Genomic DNA, 18,836 nt, shown 5'->3' with positions numbered 1-18,836 from the left:
AGATGACTGTAGCCATTTTACATGATGGGTAAAATCCCATCGTCCTCGCTGGGACCTAAATTTGTATACCCTTTTTCAGGAAGCACTGCAACACAAAAACATAATTAGAACATCTTACAAATTTTCATAATGCACGCAAAAATGTCTACAGTACACTCCGCCAAGCCCGCCCCGACCAGCAGCCACGAACCCGCGTAATGCATAGTACCTCCTAAAAGTAGTGACTGGGGTCAGGTTTTCTTACCTCCCTACCACCCATATCCAGGACCGTAACATAGTAATGTCTCGGCAGTCCCCTCTCGGGCCTATAGGTCACCTTATGCTTGTAGATGTTCCTTCCTATGCCCCATATGCGTACTAAATGTTCTATCCGCTCCTCGGCCTTCTTTCCTATCACTGCACTTCCCCTACTGACCAAGTACATCTCAATGGTCTCCCTAAGCCACCTCCCTCTGTTCTCCTCTATTTCATCCATGAGAGGCTCAGGGACGTAAGGGTACTCCAACCCGTGGGATGATTTGTAACGAGCTATTATCGCCCGCTCCGCTCTGCTGACCCTGGTCAGTTCAGCTCTACCTGCCCTCCCAGGTAACACCCATGACAGGGGCTCATCAGGATCCACAGGATCTGACAGTATGTCGGGACCCATGGGTTCTATCTCCCTGTGTTCAATTTGAATCCATCGTTCCTGCAGCTCTCTGTCCCTCTGCTCAGGGGTGAACTCTCCTACTGCCCACCAGTAGTCTACCACGTCCTCCCTCCGGATGAGAAACCGAGTACGGTCCATCCATGCAGAATACCCTTCAAAGAGTGGGGCCCACCAACGGTGCTCTTTGAACTTGTGTGACTCCCCTGAATCGCTTTCATCCCCCTGGGAAAATACCCCCGATGTCCGTGCCGATCGCGGTACAGACCACCTTGATGATCCCGGGGCCTTTTTCACTGGGTCGGGGGCCACAGGGGGCAGCCACCGGCCTACCGCGGCCACTCTCAACTCTCCCCCCCCCCCCCGAGAAGTGCCTTCCGTAGCGCAACTGCGCTGTCTCCCCCCAGTCCGTTTCACCTCCTCTTCCGAGGGTATGTCCACCGATTCTAAGCTAGGCGGGGATCCCGTGGAACCGGTGACAGGGGCAGGGGTTTTATCTAGGACGTGGGATGGGACATAAGGGCAAGCGATTGGACCCCACGGGGTTACTACCCGTTCTCGGCTGTCCGTAGACTGTTCCAATGAGGATATCTCACCCTCCTCAGTCCTCGGATCGCCCATCCAACTCCTGGGCCTTTGAGGTGATCGGGGACCTTCCCCCGATCGCTGAAGCGTCGCTGCGTCTTTCCCAGCGGTTCCGCCGTCGCCACCGGAAGTGATGCCGTCCCCGGAACCGGAAACGCCGCCATCTTGGGTTGGACCCCCATTCGGGATCTCTTCCTCGATGACGACATCCGGAAGCTCCGCCGTCGTCTTCACCGGAAGTGATGCCGTCTCTCCACGTGCGCCTCGGGCCTGGCACGGCCCTTCCTCCGCTGCGCTGTCTGCCGGGACAAGGTAAGTGATGGGGCTGCTTCTCTTACCGGTCCGCAGGGGCGTTGGCGTCTCTCTCCCGTCGCCGCCAGGTCCTGGGACGGCGGGACTCCGTCTCTCGGCTCGCCGATCTGCGGGGGACGCCCTGTTCTCCAGACTGCCACTCACCCCACGGGGTGTCGTCCGTCCGTGGTCCCACTTGGGTCCCGATTTCGCCACCGCTAGCTCACGGAGATCCTCGTCGGAGTAATCTCCCTTCCCTGATCTCGGGGTCACCGAGCGTGGCGAAAGTCTTTTCTCTGCGCGGTCGGGGGGTGACCCGACCGTCTCGGTTGCTGCTGACCCAGCCAACTTGGTCGACTCCAGTCCCCTTTCCCCGGGACTCGCACGGCTGATCCACAGTGCGCCAGGGGATTCGGCGGAGCGCCTAGCCGTATCCCCCGGGGGGTCAGCAGGTTGAATGGGTATAAATGTGGGCATGGGCCACAGATATAATGTCCCGCAATGTGGGCAACGTGCCGCCGTGTTGACAGTGCCTCCGGGCAGCCCGCATTGTAGGCAGAGCCCGACCACCGTCTCTGTATTTGCCACCCTTACTACCAGTAGCCCGCCGGGTACCGAGTAGGGCTGGGTGGAGACCATCGTGCCCACAGTGGAGGAGCAGGCCATTCTCTTCACAGGAGCCACTTCCTGTATAGGTCTCTTCAGGTCAGTGGTTCCTCGCAACTGACTGGTAGAAGTTGCTGGATCCGCCACTCCCTGCTTCGGCTCCTCCTTCCACTGACATAGCTGGAACCCGCCCCCAGGGGTTGCAATTATGGGCGGATCCCACAGGGGAATATCATGCCCCTTAATTAAGGCCGCGCCTTTCTCAGTCCTGGTGGGCGCGGTCTGCGTTTTCGCGCCAATTTCCTCATCAGAGTGGGATTCCTGGGCCGCGGCTAGTTCCCGCCTTCTCCTGGCTGCTGCTTTTCGTGCAAAATATCCCTCCTTTTTGCACGTTACCTCCACGGCCGGAACTACTTCTTGTAGTGGCGCCGTCTGGATATCAGTCCCTGGGCCCAGTGGGTGCATTCCCACAGGCCATAATTGAAAGTCACTCCCCCTGGTGGAAATCAGGGGAGGGTCCCATAGACTAAGCGGTTGACTCAGCACAGGGGCCGAGTGAGTCACTGTCCATGAAGGCGCAGCCGTAGCTTTCGCGCCATGCCCCCCATCAGGGCGGGGCTCTGCTGTTCGCGCCATTCCCGGCCAGCTCTTTGCAAGTTCTGTATCAGCCATTTTCTCTGCGACTGGCCCATGCGGTCTCCCTAGCAAGCGGGAACCGCCATTTTGGTTAGCTTTTATGCCCGAAATGTCAGTTTGTTTGCTCTTCTCGCGGGGTTCCCCCCCAGTTATCACAATGTCCTCACACTCTTCAAGGGTGGCCCCTCGGTGTCCCAGACAGGACAAAAACGGGGCAGCCACAGCCTTCGCTCCACTCCAGAGCAGATTAGTTAAAGACAGCTCAGCGACAGTTTGCTCTTCAGTACGGCGCACGTCACGGGTGCCTTCCCCCTCAGCCTCCAATCGGCTTTTTGGATTCTCCGCACCGTGCGGATCCTCCATTTCTTGGGTTGCTATGCTCTCGTACCAATTGTCGTACATGGGGCTCCACTCTGCGGGGCAGCCACCACACCAGTACAATAAAGATTTGCTTCAGATGCACCACCACATGTGTACCTGATCCAGGCTGGACTCATGTTGCACTACCTCAGGCTAGGCTCACTCTCTCAGTGTCTGCTGTAACTCCTTCCTCCCAGTCTGTGCTCCCTATGGTAAGTGTCTGGAATGGGCTAGAGTACTCTGGCTCTGCCATGCAGTACTTGGGGCGTCTACCTCTCTTGGTCAGCCTAGCGCAGACCCTCTCCAGGATTCCTGTCCATGTTAACAGGCTATCCCTTCTGGCGTCCTACCAACTAGCACTACCTCAAGGTGACTCGGTCAGCTATAGCCCGGCTCCAGACCCCTCACTCCTTTCAGGCCCCTAGGTCGTCCTTGCGAACTGACAATACCCTGTCAGCCCCTGACCACCCCTAGGTCCGTCCCTACGCAGCACAGAGTGGCAGCAGACGCTCTCCCTGTTTCCCAGTGTGCCTAGCTAGAGCCTGTCCTGAGGACAGATCTGATCTCAGCAGCTCGCCTCCAATTGTAACGATATTTCTGGCCCGGCCTGACCCACCCAATCTCACATTGGCCCCTGTGGTCTAACCGGTCCCCATTACAGTGTGGTAGTGTCTGGTGGTGCACCTGTTGGCAACAGGACTCCTGAGTCTCCCGCATGATGGTGTGTGGGGAGGACCCGTCCAGACAGGCAGCTGAGGTAGTGTGCTGAGTCCTACCTAGTTCCAGTGCAGCGCCTCCACCTCATCAGGGTCCCTTCGGTCACTTGGGGATGGTCCTGGTGAGGAACTCCTCGGTGGTGCAGCCCCCTGTGCAATCACTTGACACTTACACACGAGGGTTTCTGTGATCAGCTTCATCTTTATTGATACGGTGGGCTAGCTGCCCTCCACAATGGGGTGTCTCTAGCCCATCATGGTGCCCGTGCTTCCCTTTAAAAGGTATGTCATCTTGATCAGGGATTCCCCTATCCCAGCCGGGATATCTTTATTCTGCGCCAGTCCCTGGACACAGACTCCTACTGCAGCTATTAGAACATAACTGTCTTGACTACTTGAACTTGAACTTGACAGAACTGCTCAGAACTCAGGTCTCAGATAGAACTCCTACCAGAACTAACTTTTGACACAGTGCTGTGCCTTATGTACACTCTGGGGGCTGACACACCTCTGACATCACTAACCATGGAGTCAGAGCATGTGACCACTCCCATCCATACACAGGGCACCCCACCAGGGTGTGAGGGCAAACCTCCATAATTACTGCTGGCATGCCCACAACTTACCAGGCCTTACTGTCAGCAGGAGAGATGACTGTAGCCATTTTACATGACCGCTACACATAGAAAGTGTTTTGACACATTGCACTATTGTTTGGTGCACACTTGCGTCAAATATAAGACACAGTTCCTTACGCCCGGAGCAGATTATTAAAAGCCATAGAGTTATGGCACCTTATAGTTGGTTGATTTTGCCACGCAGGTGGAAGGAGAAAGTTGACACAAGCTGACGCTCACGGAGCATAAATTGGTGCAAATAACTTGACGCTGAATCAGATTAATAAAATCGCAGGCGCGGGTTTGAGCACCAAATCTGACATTATCTTCCATTCAAGTCAATAGAAGTTAACACTGCATGGTTTAACGCACGGGTGGCCAACTCCAGTTCTCCAGAGCCACCAAGATGTCAGGACTTCAAGATATCCCTGCTTCAGCACAGGTGGCTCAGTTATTATGACTGTGCACTGATTGAGCCACCTGTGCTGGGATACCTGAAACCCTGACCTGTTGGTGGCCCTTGAGGTTTGATAGCCCGGTATGTCTAACCTGGTCAATCTGCTACAATGACACACATAGCTGCACAATTAAAATTACCCCTTTTGCGTCAAGTTCGCTGCAATTGTTGTAGTTCAAAGCTCCTTATGGCGTTGCCTGAAATATTTTGCCCCGTGCCCCCTTCAGATAATCTTCACCACCCCTGTATTAGAATATAAAGCATATGATATTTTTAGACAGTCAGCGGTAGTGTGAATATTATCAAGTCTGCATCCTTCCAGCAGGAACATTTTAATTGCAGCCTCTGAATATTCTGTTAAATGTATGTATATATATCTTTATTTATATAGCGCCATCCATGTACATAGCGCTTTATGGCAGTAATACGCGTGACACAATAGGAATAAGCTCTTCATATATAAAAGTACACATGAGGAAAAAGCGTTCTTGCTCTGAAGAGCTTACAATCTAAGTGTATTGAATGTTTCTCACTTTCCTTTCCAGAAACACTTCTGAACAAAATAGGTGAGTTGTGATTAATACAAAAAAAAGTGTATTTGAATAAAAAGATAATTATAACAGTATTTTGAGTTGGAATAAAGATGGAGACTGACATCTGTTCTTGGTAATCTGAAGCAGTTTGCAGTACAGCTCAACGACTGCAATAGTTCACATAAATTTTGTGTGTGTATGTATGTCTTTATTTATATAGCGCTATTAATGTAAATAGCGCATCACAGTAGTTATACACGTGGTAATCATATAAATAACACATAATACAGTACAAATAATTTAATTTGAACACATGGTGAAAAGTTTGTTTGTAGGGTGACCTATGGCTTAAGTTAATAATACTTGGTAAATATGGCTATGTTAAATGATTTTATATATATATAAATAAATATAATATAATATAAATATATATATATAAATATAATATCGTATTGCATATATATATATATATATATATATATATATATATATATATGCATACAGCTATATTTGCATATTTGCTTTCCTGTGGAGGGTTTTTGTCACTTTTTTTACTCACCATAACTTAACTCAGTATTATGGTTTGGCCTATCCCATAAGCCTCTCTTGCATCCCAGTAAAATCAACCCCACACTGATGAGACCCATCAAGGTTGAAACAGCTGTCTGTGGGTGGTTTTCTGGGTATGCACCTTAACCCTGGCTGTGCTCAAAGCTGTGACCATGCAGCAAGCTTAAGCCTATAGGGAACCATGTTAAAAATGGTTATTGAGGCAAAAAGTGACACTGTGTGCTCATTTGCATGTCATTTCCCAGAATCCCTTGCTGCAGTGGAAGTGCTGTATGCTGGGTGATAATGGGGAAAGGCGGGGTTGCAGACCTGCCTAAGACATGCAGATGAGCATACAGCTATATTTGCATATTTGCTTTCCTGTGGAGGGTTTTTGTCACTTTTTTTACTCACCATAACTTAACTCAGTATTATTATATATATATATATATATATATATATATATATATATATATATATATATATATATATATATATATATATATAATATGGCTATGTTAAATGATTTTATATAACATAGTGAGCAAATATCAGAGGCAGCACTCCACGAGGTTGTCAAAAAAAATTGTATTTAGTGAGACATCATATCCTGGATTTGATATGATGTCTCACTAAATACAATTTTTTTTGACAACTATCGTATTGCCTATTTTGTTCATACAGGATTTGCACCCACCTTGATCTACCTGACGGAGTGCCTTGTTCTCATTTATTCACTATATATATATGTATATATATTTTGTTATACAAATAACCGTGTGCACAATATTTTACAATAGAGATGCTCAAAGAATTTATAATACAGTAAATAAAATGGAATCTGAGAAAAAAATTCACTTGCATGAAATTTAATATCAGTGAAAGGGATTCTCGTACAAGACTGTTAGGCTTATGAATATTATGGATTTTTCTGTTTATAATGTCACAGTTGTTTTTTTATTCTTAGTAAGACATACAAAGGTATAATCATGAACTGCATTGGCTTTGAACATACATTACAAAATTGCTATACTAGAACTAATCCCTGCTGTGTTTCAACCAGCACCTAGTGATTGGGGTATAGTGTTAAAAAAAGGTTTAAAGCTGAAAATACCTACAGTAGTGCATCCAATTTAAAGTAATGGCATTTAAGTTAATGTGTTTTTAACTTGTCAGAGACCACAGGAGAACGGAATAATATATACACACTGAGCAGAATATGTACAGCAATAACTGTAGTATATAGAGTGGATATCTCTCTAGGTCCCGCACTTGTGAAAACAGGCAGAATAAGGGACCACGTAGAATAGGGGGGCTCAACTCCAGTCAGCAAGACCCTGCAACAGGTCAGGTTTTTAGGATATCCCAGCTTCAGCACAAGTGGCTCTGTCATAGAATGAGGTGGGCTTATAAGACTGTAGCAGCTACCATGGACCGAGAGTATATTGAATATTAGGAGCAGTTGTGTCGAACTAAACAATTTATTATTGCATATTAGATTATAATATATAATCTAACTAGATTTTCCTACAAATAATTGTTAGTGTATTTCCCTAATAATGTCACAATGTTAACACGGATACTTGTTTATTTAGGGTTGTGATCTACATGTTCATAGATATCCATTGTAAATTGTACTTTCAATCTGTTATACATTTATTTTCTAATCAATTGATGTTTCATCAAGTAATTCAAAGTTCTAGAAGCCGTATTGATCATAGGGAAGGGGGGATTATTTGCAGGTTGTGATGCCGCTTAGGGAACCAACATGAATAGTTATATTGTACGCAGCTTTTGTACATGCGCGTATCTGCACTCGAGGAGACTGTTGACGTTTTAAAAGCTCTGGATCAGAGGTAGCCAGCTCCAGTCCCCAAGAGTTACCAACAGGTCAGGTTTTCAGAATATCCCTGCTTCAGCACAGATGGCCCAGTCTTTTGACTGAGCAATCTGTGCTGAAGCAGGGATATCTGGAAAACCTGGTGGTGGCATTTGAGGACTGGAGTTAGCCACCCCTGCTCTGGACACAATATTTTAATCTATGAAAACTCCTCAAGTTTGGTCCTATGAAAGGTATCACTACCTGCAACCAATCAACAAGTACTTACAATGAGGTGATGGAAGCTTCTTGTTACATTTATATGGTGTTCATTTTTTTTCCTCTCACCAGAGAATCTTTCGGCAGAAATGGGTGAGTAGCGCAGAGTTTATCATCATTACCACAATCTTGTTGTCTATCTTTGTTGAGTTTTGATCACTTCATGTGTTTGTTTCAGAGTGGAGAAAACGTTACAGCTACAAAGGTATGTACAGAAGTACTGACCCTGGCCAAAATATCATGTCGTCTGTGCTTTTAATCTATCGCATGAAGAGACAGGCATCAATTCAATACTTAAGTGAAGGTCTGATGCATCCTGCTGTACAGTACTAATGCCTTGTTTTGGAAACAATTTAATTCCTTACACAAATCTAACCATGCTAAAAGCAAATATTTGGCTTTTTTTGTTTCTCTGGAAACTAAATATACTGTATATTGTATTACTTAGGGGACGGTGCTGACAGGAAATACTTATTCAGTGATACTGATTGAAATGCTTGTGCTTGTTCGGATTGTTGAGATCACCCACGAGTACACACACGGACACGCCCGCACCATTTGTTAGTCAAATATTGTTTATTGAAATACTTAGCTGCGGACAGTGTTAGCAGTCAGGATACCACACATAGTCAGCCAGGGGACCCCCATCATCTCGCAGGTGCCTGGTAGATATATTTCTGTGTTCACGTGTCCTGAGCACAAAACCAAACAAACTCTCCGTTAGGTCTGGCACGGGTGAGGGTCTGCTCCCCTGCTCCCAAGATAAAGCTTATATACTCATCTCAGGGAACGGAAGGGGCCTCCCTTAGCGATGTCACCAACAACACACTCACTGGAAGTTTAACCATTTGAGTGACAGTAACGAAACGTAACTAAGTCAGCCACGGTAAAAGAAGAAGCCTTTCCTAAGCTTAAGCAGTACAGAAAAGAGCAAGTGAAACTCACAATAAACTATATACAACTCAACTCCGTTATAGCGCGGTCCTCCGTTATATTGCGCTAATTTAAAAAAAAATGGCCGCCTCGCGCCCGATCGGGAGGAGGAGGGAGGAGGGGGTGGAGTGAGGCGCCGGCAGCCCTACATGTCCCCTAGCAGCCACTGTAGTTCTCCCAGCATTCCCTGCACTCCCCTCAGCAGCTCCGCACCATCCAACCACAGATCTCCGCAACTATCCTCCAGGCTCGCACCGATCCCCTCCCCACCTATTCCCCCCTCCAGCCTCGCACCGATCTCCCCCACCTATTCCCCCCTCCAGCCTCGCACTGATCCCCGCCCCGCCCCCACAGCCTCGTGCCGATCCCCGCACCGACCCCCCCAGCCTTGCGCCGATCCCCCAGCCTTGTACTGTTCCACCCCCCCCCCAGCAGCCCCCACGATGCCCCCAAAGGTGGGCTGTGACACCAAAGGTAGGGGGGGCTGTGTGTGTGTGGTGTGTTTTGTGTGTTGTGTGTGTGTGTTGTGTGTGTTGTGTGTGTTGTGTGTGTGTGTGTTGTGTGTTGTGTGTGTGTGTGCTGTGTGTGTATGCAGTGTGCTGTGAGTGTGTGCAGTGTGCTGTGAGTGTGTGCAGTGTTCTGTGAGTGTGTGCAGTGTGCTTTGAGAGTGTGCAGTGAGTGTGCAGTGTGCTGTGAGTGTGTGCAGTGAGTGTATGCAGTGTGTGTATACAGTGTGCTGTGTGTGTGCAGTGTATGCAGTGTATGCAGTGTATGCAGTGTATGCAGTGTGCAAAAAATTTTTTTTTTTAATTATTTTATTATAATTTTTTTTTTAATTCGGAGTCCATGCTCAAACAGCGCTATATCTGCGGATCCGCGTTATAGCGGATCGCGCTATAACGGGGTTGAGCTGTACTGGAAGTTTTAGACTATGTAAGCATTATTACAGCAACAGTAGACATTTAAACATAACCCATTACATGCCCAAAGTTAACCCCCTGCATGCCTAGGCCATCAGAAAGAAAATTAACTTAATTCTCCCTACAGGGTCTCTGAATGGGGGGAAGTGTTTGTCAATCACGTGTTTTCTTTACCCTTATCTCACCGTGTCCTTAAAAGCTCAGGTTAGGGGAGATGGAGGGGGCTTTTCCCGGGCAAACTCTCGATGCATACATAGTGACATCGAACTAAAGGGCGCAACGACAAATCAAGCCTCTCCCACGTCTCAGCTCACCATGTTCACAAACTAACCTAAAACATGATTTAAAAATATTTAAACGTGTAAGATTTTAGTAACAGGGCTCCAATCACCCACATGTAACCCCTTAATCCAGGGGTGCCCAACCCCACTCCTCTGCAACCACGGCCAGGTATTGGCGATAAAGCAGCTTCAGCACAGGTGGTGCAGGCATAATGACTGAGCCAGATGTACAGGTATACATAAGGACTTGGTGTAGTAGGCAACAGACACAGTGTATCGGGAGCGGCCAACTCCAGTCCTCAAGGGCCACCAACAGGTCAGGCTTTAAGAATATCCCTGCTTCAGCACATGTGGCTCAATTAGGGTCTAAAACACTTTTGTGTTTGGATTTTGGTTCTGAGTTTTTGCCAAAACATGATTTGTTTGGCTATTTACCAAATTGTGAGAAGAGCTTCAGATGAGCAAGAAAATGCTAAAATAGCATCAAATCATTAAAAATAAAAAAATAAAAAGAAATCTACAGTAAAATATCTTTAAAAAAAGATATGGAGAGAAAGACAAAGAGATGGGTATTTGCCCTGGTGTTCTGGTTTTGGTTGTAAATAATATTTGAAATCAGAACCAACCAGAACCTCACATTCCAAAATAAAGACCCCAGTATTGCCTATCTCCATATAATGGCATGTATGGGCCTGTGTGCATCTTTGTAGCTGTTTGAGTGTATATGAAAAGTTGAGCAAATCATTGTATAAATCAGTGTGTCTTCTGTTACATAGTAGATGAGTTTGAACAAAGACATGCGTCCATCCAGTGTGTAGCTCCGGGCTCTGTGTGTTAAAGGTAAAATGTTGGCGCATAGTTATTATACCGTCGCAACTCGGACTGGAATATACCTGCACCAGGTAGCCTCCGTGTATTAATCTTAGTTGCGCTATTTTCGGATCTGCCGGCGTTAGGGGCGGAGTCACATTTGCATATTGGTGCAGGTCTATTAAGTGTCTGGCTTTTGTTACTTGACTGTTTTCTGCGTTAATTTTCTCTGTCACCTGAATGGTGGCGCAAGTCTTTTTTTAATAAGCGCAGAATATTAGCGTATGCGCCACATTATAAAACAGTAGCAATACACTTCAGAAATATGTCACATGCAGTCGTGATTTATTTATGAAGGGTATTTCTACTCTCTACCATACAGCCAGCAACACTCTGCACTAAAGTCTAGTCTTACACATTATGTGCCCTGCTGGACTCCTCCACTGACAATGTCTTAATGTTCTCTGTGCAGTTCCTGTTAGTCTGGACCCTGAAACAGCTCATCCCCTTCTCATCCTGTCTGAGGATCTAAGACACGTGCAGCATGGCAGCATAGAACAGGACCTGCCTGACAACCCTGAGAGATTTACTACCAATCCCTGTGTCCTGGGATCAGAGGGATTCACAGCAGGGAGACACTATTGGGAGGCTGAGGTGCTACTGGATGGGGGAGGCTGGGATTTAGGAGCAGCGAAAGAGTCTGTGAGAAAGAAGGGCTGGATCAGACTGTCACCTAAAGAAGGTATCTGGGCCATGAGGTTGGGTAGAGATCAATACCAGGCTCTTACTGCACCATACAGCACGCACGTACCTATTCGGGACAGAGCCAGGAGGATGGGGGTTTATCTGGACTATGAAGAGGGGCAGCTAACATTTTTTAATGTGGATACCATGAAACTTATTTATACTTTTAATGACACTTTTACAGAGAAAATCTATCCTTTCTTTAATGTATGGTACGAAGGATTAGAAATTAAGTTATAAAAATATATTAAAGATGACCAGGTACAATTACAGTAGGTTATGGTGAGTAAAACAGTGGCCAAAGCCCTCCACTGTACAAAGTAGAATAAGGATACAATACCCATGCGTGTGTCTGCATGTCTCTCACAGGTCCCCAGACCTGCTCCATGCACCCCGGTGTCAGGCCGTATGGGGGTTTGAGCAGCAGATAAGGATTCTGGGTAGTGACATGCAAATGAGCACCCACTTGTGAATGTGTGACAAACATGTATGTACCGTCATACTGTAGGTATTTGTACATTTAGCTCAGATGGGTGCAAATAAATGTCCCACCTTTCAATATATATCAAATAGTCCACGGTCCGGTTCTTTTCTCAATTTATTCAGAGACAAATAGAACACATCTTTTACAGCCTCATCTCAGTCCGTTACATCGTTCAGGCGCATAGAATTGAGTTATAGAGAGGGAGAATCCTTAGCTTGGTTGATGTTAAATGGTTCTGAATTCTATCAATTCAAATGCAATCTTTATACATCTACAGTACCTTAACCAGTCTTAACATAGCAATCACCTGTTTTTCTTGCTGTCGGACCAACGTTCTCAGTCAATCATCAACATTAGAACAAAGTTTCTTCATTAAGCAATATTTACTTTTATTTACAAAACCGTCTTTGATCTGTCACTAAGTAACTATTTAACTAAACTTTGATTCCAAACTCATGAGCCTATAATATTCAGCTCAGCAGACATTAAACATACCAAGTTTCATACAAATGGAAATTAATAAAATAACATAGTTCTTAAGTCACATAAAACATTTCTGCACCTGCCTTTCTTCAGGCTGATTTATACCTTCTTATCTTTGCAGAGGAAGCTAATAATTGTCCAATATAATACCTAACTTAATACTGAATTACTTATTTTAACTAGTTATATGCTGACTATATTTTTATATAGACAATATAGCATCTTTATTATTCCGACTGGAAATCGTCCTATCTTCAGTATTCCCTCTTTGCTGTATATTAAAGGTGGAATTTGTGGTACAACTAGTTAGATTATTTTATTAAAAAAAGGACACTCCGGTTTGTCTACATCATTAAAAAAAAAAGACTAGTTTTTAACCATTTATCTATTCTGTGCTCGGGGATGAGGAATGCCCTGAGCTTTTTCAGCAATCAAGGGGTTAGCTCACACAGTCCATTCATTTGAAGATGGTAGTGGGCAGTGTAAAGTTGTTTTACCCCGCACTTAGAGAAGAGACATTGGAGCAGTTCCGACATGCACTGCGTCCCTTGATCATTCAATATCTTGCTAGGGGAACCTACCCTAGCAGAAATATAAGCGCCCTGCTACATTGTGCGAATCTGTGGAAGAGAGCGCTATCACTTTGGGGTACCTTTTGACTGGCGATCAGGATGCACTATACAATCCACTGCCACCTGCTGGAAGAGTAATCCCGATGGCCAGTAGCGGTTGCAGAGGGGCTGTCACCTGATTGCCGTGTCTGCCTAATCTCTGGCAGGTCAAAGGCACGGCAGAAAGTTGCCACCGACTGTGCCACCCCCAACCAGTAGACATTAGGAGTCAGACTGGGTTTTGTGCGGTTAACCACTTGGTGACCAGCTAGCAGGATCTCGTGGGCCACGCGCAAAAGCTGGGCCCTGTAGGCGGCGAGGACGATCAATTGGTGGGTTCCTACCCAAGTTTGGTCTGAGATGAGACATAGCAGCCATATTCATTTAGGGTTTGGGCTCATTCTTTGGGAATAACATACAGCTTAAAAACATCAGTGAACAGGGAAAACATTTCAACAAATACTGGGTATTCACATAGGTGGCCCCATAAGGGAAGTACGGCGGTGGCTTAGAACCTTTGGGAACGGATCTGAAGATGGGGTTCTCCCCCCTGGTTTTAGTATTAGTTTTCCTTTACAGTATTCTGTTGATTTCTTTGTGTGCTTTTGTAGCTTTTTTGTTTTGCCTAACCCAGTGTTACCCGTCCTTTTTAGCAGCACCCCCTTTTTATATTTTGTGCACTTTTTCCGTGAGCTTAGATAAGTATTTTATTTATTGCATTTTGTCCTGTTGCTATCATTGTGGTGTTGTATTGTCTAAGCGCTCATTGTGGTACCTGTTGTGGGTGTACACATAGTACACAGTGTTTGCTTTTTTGCATATATACAGTAAATGGCATATTCTGATATCTACTTGTTATTTTCCTTGATTGCAGGTTCCCTCCTTTCTATTGTAAATACTGTATTGTACTGTATAGAGACATCTCTAATAATTAAACACGCAGGGCGTTTGGTGATAGCCCTCCTCTTTTCTTGCTTTTGGTTTCTATCCTCAGGTGATACAATGGTTTCTTAGGAAATCCATATTTTTTTTTTTTAAATAACTATTACTTTTAATAAACTTTTCCATGCTCTATGTTCTGACTGTTTCACAATAAAACTATGAATAAGAAATGACACTTGAGATGAATACCAGCAGATATACATTTATCAGGGACTCACTGTGCTTGCAAAATTCTAAGTGCACCATTGTGTACAGTCCGTGCCAGCAGCAGAGAGGGAACTGCAGAGGTATGACAAAGCACGCTATTTGTGCGAAACGCGTAGCCTGCTGAACGTGGAGCATTTTGGACAGTACAGGACTCCGTACTCTCGTACCTCTGCATTCCCTCTCTGCTGCCGGACGCGGCATCCAGCGTCACTGCGAGGACGAATGAGGACCAGAGAACCAGCAAAGCCACTCGCCATGTGAGTGGTGTTTTATATCTTTTTTGTTTACTTTAATAAAGTGTGCTACATTTTGTAACCCCTATCCTTCTGGACGTCTTTGTGGGACTGCGCCCACTACGAGTGTTAGGACGCCCTGTGGAGTGACAGACTCAGGAGACACAGATGTGTAAAGATACCACCTATGGGTATTGACTCACACATGGCCGTGTGAGTCACTATTTTTATTTGTATATCATCACCCCTCTGTCTGCACGCTCACTGGGGCAGCCACTGCAAGGTACAAGGAGAACCTATGAAAGACACTTCTTCGTGTGGGGACTCACACATGGCCGTGTGAGTTGGTTATCTATATATATCTAATAGATACATCACCATCTCTCTCACTATATAGTGTATATTGAACATTACTACGGGTTCTAGACACCCCACAGAGGGTTAATCAATATTTGTGTTCACCCACATTACTCCCAAATGCGCATGGTCTGTTGCATGCTTTAAACATTTATTGTTATATACAGCATTCATACCGTCTTCAGTCCAGGGGAGTGACTACCGCAACACGTGACACCGTTAGGGAAAGAGGTAGCATCACTTGAAGTATTTAGCTGCCATTCTAAGGGCGTTAGGTTTGGCGTCTGAGGGGGCCGTCCTTACTGATTCCCTTCCTTCTATAAATACGCGCGGATGACGCTGTACGTGACCTCCTGACGAAGCACGTGGTGCGAAACGCGTAGAGGTCACGACAGGTCATCCTGCGCGTGTTTGCTGAGAGGCTGAGACGGAGCCTGCCTGAGGCTCTAGTGGTGGCTGTTTCATCTTCCCTGGTGCCGCGATCCGGATCTTGTGCGGTCATCCGTGGACCCCCACCTTTGCCTTAGTGTAAGTGTTCGTCTCCCCCTGTCAGCGGTATTATAGTCCTCCATGGCGGTTTTTATTTAAATCCCCTTGGGCTGTCAGTACTTTCTTTGTTTATTTTTACATTGACTGTCTTTTGTTGTATGTGTTTTATTGTCTTAGGATATTCTATGTTTAGAGACCATATGTATGGTTTTAATATCTGGGCATTTTACCTTTTGAGCTGAGGAGGGGTTGGATCCTCTCAGCTATCTATGTGTTTGTTTTAATAAATAATACTAACTCCATCCCTTGTGCGCTTTTGTGCAATTTTTCTTTCTCAGCATTCTACTGATATCTGTTCTGTATATTCTTTATTTTTACGGTTTGCGCTCCCCATACCTGTTCCATCCCTTACCTCAAGGATCCAGGGAGATTCTTCATCGGGTTGAGCTGCATCTCTGCTACCCAGGGACAGTATTATTACATATTTATTTTGTATCACTGCATCCCCTTTTTCTATTTACGGTATTTGTGCGTTTGTATTGACTGTTCTAATTGACTGTATCCGGGAAGCGCCACAGTTTCTGTTTTACTGAGGCTATGTACTATGATGTGGAACTTCTTGATAAAGTGCATAGCCTGCACGAAACGCGTAGAAGGGCTACTACCCTCCATTTTATGTGCTCCCAATAAAGCTTCATTTTTTGGTCAGACCTGCTTCTCTCTCATGTTGTGCGCTGCACACACTTGTTTTGGATTACTTGTGAAATATAAATGCATTTTATTTTATTCAGCACCTATGTATTTATACTCAAATATCTCGCTGACTCTCTCTCTGACTCTCTCTCTGACTCTGACTCTCACTCTGACTCTCTCTCTCTCTCTGACTCTCTCTCTGACTCTCTCTCTCTCTGACTCTCTCTCTCTCTCTGACTCTCTCTCTCTCTGACTCTCTCTCTCTCTCTCTCTGACTCTCTCTCTCTGACTCTCTCTCTCTCTCTCTGACTCTCTCTCTCTCTGACTCTCTCTCTCTCTCTCTGACTCTCTCTCTCTCTGACTCTCTCTCTCTCTCTCTCTCTCTCTCTCTCTCTCTCTCTCTGACTCTCTCTCTCTCTCTCTCTCTCTCTCTCTCTCTCTCTCTCTCTGACTCTGACTCTCTCTCTCTCTCTCTCTCTCTCTCTCTCTCTCTCTCTCTCTCTCTCTCTCTGTGACTCTCTATCTCTCTCTGACTCTCTATCTCTCTCTGACTCTCTATCTCTGACTCTCTCTCTCTCTCTCTCTCTCTCTCTCTCTGACGCTCTCTCTCTCTGACTCTCTCTGACTCTCTCTCTCTCTCTCTCTGACTCTCTCTCTCTCTGACTCTCTCTCTCTCTGACTCTCTCTCTCTCTCTGACTCTCTCTCTCTCTGACTCTCTCTCTCTCTCTGACTCTCTCTCTCTCTCTGACTCTCTCTCTCTCTCTCTGACTCTCTCTCTCTCTCTGACTCTCTCTCTCTCTCTGACTCTCTCTCTCTCTCTCTCTCTCTCTGTGACTCTCTATCTCTCTCTCTCTCTCTCTCTGTGACTCTCTATCTCTCTCTGACTCTCTATCTCTCTCTGACTCTCTCTCTCTGACTCTCTCTCTCTCTCTCTCTCTCTGACGCTCTCTCTCTCTGACTCTCTCTCTCTCTCTGACTCTCTCTGTCTCTCTCTGACTCTCTCTGTCTCTCTCTGACTCTCTCTCTCTCTGACTCTCTCTCTCTCTCTCTCTCTCTCTCTGACTCTCTCTCTCTCTCTCTCTCTCTCTGACTCTCTCTCTCTCTGACTCTCTCTCTCTCTGACTCTCTCTCTCTCTGACTCTCTCTCTCTCTGACTCTCTCTCTCTCTCTCTCTCTCTCTCTGACTCTCTCTCTCTCTCTCTCTCTGACTCTCTCTCTCTCTCTGACTCTCCCTGTGGTTTTGTCAAGAGACGTGCATGAAACAGGCATGGAGCAGCAAAGTTATGGGTATATAGGGTGGGGCTTCTGCTCCCCACGGGAAGGCTATGATTACAGAAACATACAGTATTGTGCAAAACTCCCTGTCAGGCTAAGGGATACACTTATCAATGGTGCAAGACAGGATTTTTTTGAGATATCTGTGTTCTTCAGGCAAATAATTTTCTATGTTATTTTAAGACCGGTTCTAAAGATTACTGTTCTCCAGCCAATGACGTAACCACAAAGGGAGAGCCATGCCCAAAAGATCACCCGTGTGGATGGCATGATGAAACATACAACTGGTGTTACATGGCTAAAAACATGTTTCATTGGAATTGGGATTACTGTGGGAGAATAATTAGCGACTGTGATAAACCAATTTACCTGCCACACCGCAGAAAACGTCAGGCTCAAGGACAAGAGGAAGAGATCTGTAGAATAAACGACTCTGGAAATAGACGTATAACGGTTCTAACAGCTGTTGGGGAACCTCGGCTCACCCGGCCTTCACGAGAACAGTTTATGGAAGCTTCTCGTGTCATTAACATGATAAATGCAAATACTTGTTTTGGTTGTGCAAGTGGTACAATATTTAGTACAAATGCAATACGAATTGATTTACAGGGCACCTTTGTGCGTAACGGAGTCAGGTATATTAATATACAACTTCAAATAAACGGACCAAGGCATGGGCAGTCCAGTATTGCACAAGTCATTTCCCGACAGGACTTGGACATTAAAAACTATTATCGATATATAAGAAGAGCCCTACAGATCAGTATGCGTGGTGCTTACCATGGAGATCCTGTAAAGGTTACCATAACCATAGAAAGGTATTCGCATTAAATCCAGATGATATTTTCCTGGATTAATATAATTACAATACAGAATGCTTTGAAGTAGCTTTGCATAATAACCCCAGATAATTGATGTAGCTATGACCTATGTAATAAAAATAGAAAAAAAGGAAGAGGTTTGTAGAATAAACGACTCTGGAAATAGACGTATAACGGTTCTAACAGCTGTTGGGGAACCTCGGCTCACCCGGCCTTCACGAGAACTGTTTTTTTATAAGCTTCTCGTGTCATGATAAATGCAAACACTTGTTTTGGTTGTACATGTGGTACAATATATAACTTCAATTCAATGCGACTTGATTTACAGGGCACGTTTGTGCTTGATGGAGTCAGATATATTAATATACAACTTCGAATAAACGGACCAAGGCATGGGCAGTCCAGTATTGCACAAGTCATTTTCCCACAGGACTTAGAAACTAATATATATTATCGAT

General features: G+C 45.5%; 2 protein-coding genes across 3 annotated transcripts in view; both read left to right on the top strand.

The window, feature by feature from the left end:
* LOC142498856 (butyrophilin subfamily 2 member A1-like) overlaps positions 1–16,296 on the top strand; it is a 44,467-nt gene extending 28,171 nt beyond the window's left edge. For both annotated transcript variants that reach the window (XM_075607457.1, XM_075607458.1), the window contains 4 exons: positions 5,460–5,480; positions 8,167–8,187; positions 8,273–8,299; positions 11,511–16,296. In XM_075607457.1, the coding sequence (XP_075463572.1) occupies positions 5,460–5,480; positions 8,167–8,187; positions 8,273–8,299; positions 11,511–12,022 (581 nt within the window). In that variant the 3' untranslated portion in view covers positions 12,023–16,296. The remainder of the gene's footprint in view (positions 1–5,459; positions 5,481–8,166; positions 8,188–8,272; positions 8,300–11,510) is intronic.
* On the top strand, positions 12,036–18,492 carry LOC142499935 (uncharacterized). The gene is made up of 4 exons (XM_075609991.1): positions 12,036–12,043; positions 12,152–12,222; positions 14,654–14,766; positions 17,714–18,492. The coding sequence occupies exons 1-4, from the start codon at positions 12,036–12,038 to the stop codon at positions 18,386–18,388; spliced, it is 867 nt and encodes a 288-aa protein (XP_075466106.1). The 3' UTR covers positions 18,389–18,492.
* Positions 18,493–18,836: the final 344 nt, after the last annotated feature.

Source organism: Ascaphus truei, chromosome 7 (genome assembly GCF_040206685.1).
Source record: "Ascaphus truei isolate aAscTru1 chromosome 7, aAscTru1.hap1, whole genome shotgun sequence".
NCBI lineage: Eukaryota > Metazoa > Chordata > Amphibia > Anura > Ascaphidae > Ascaphus > Ascaphus truei.
Note: the sequence above shows the minus strand (reverse complement) of the source record. Positions and strands in the feature narration are given on the sequence as shown.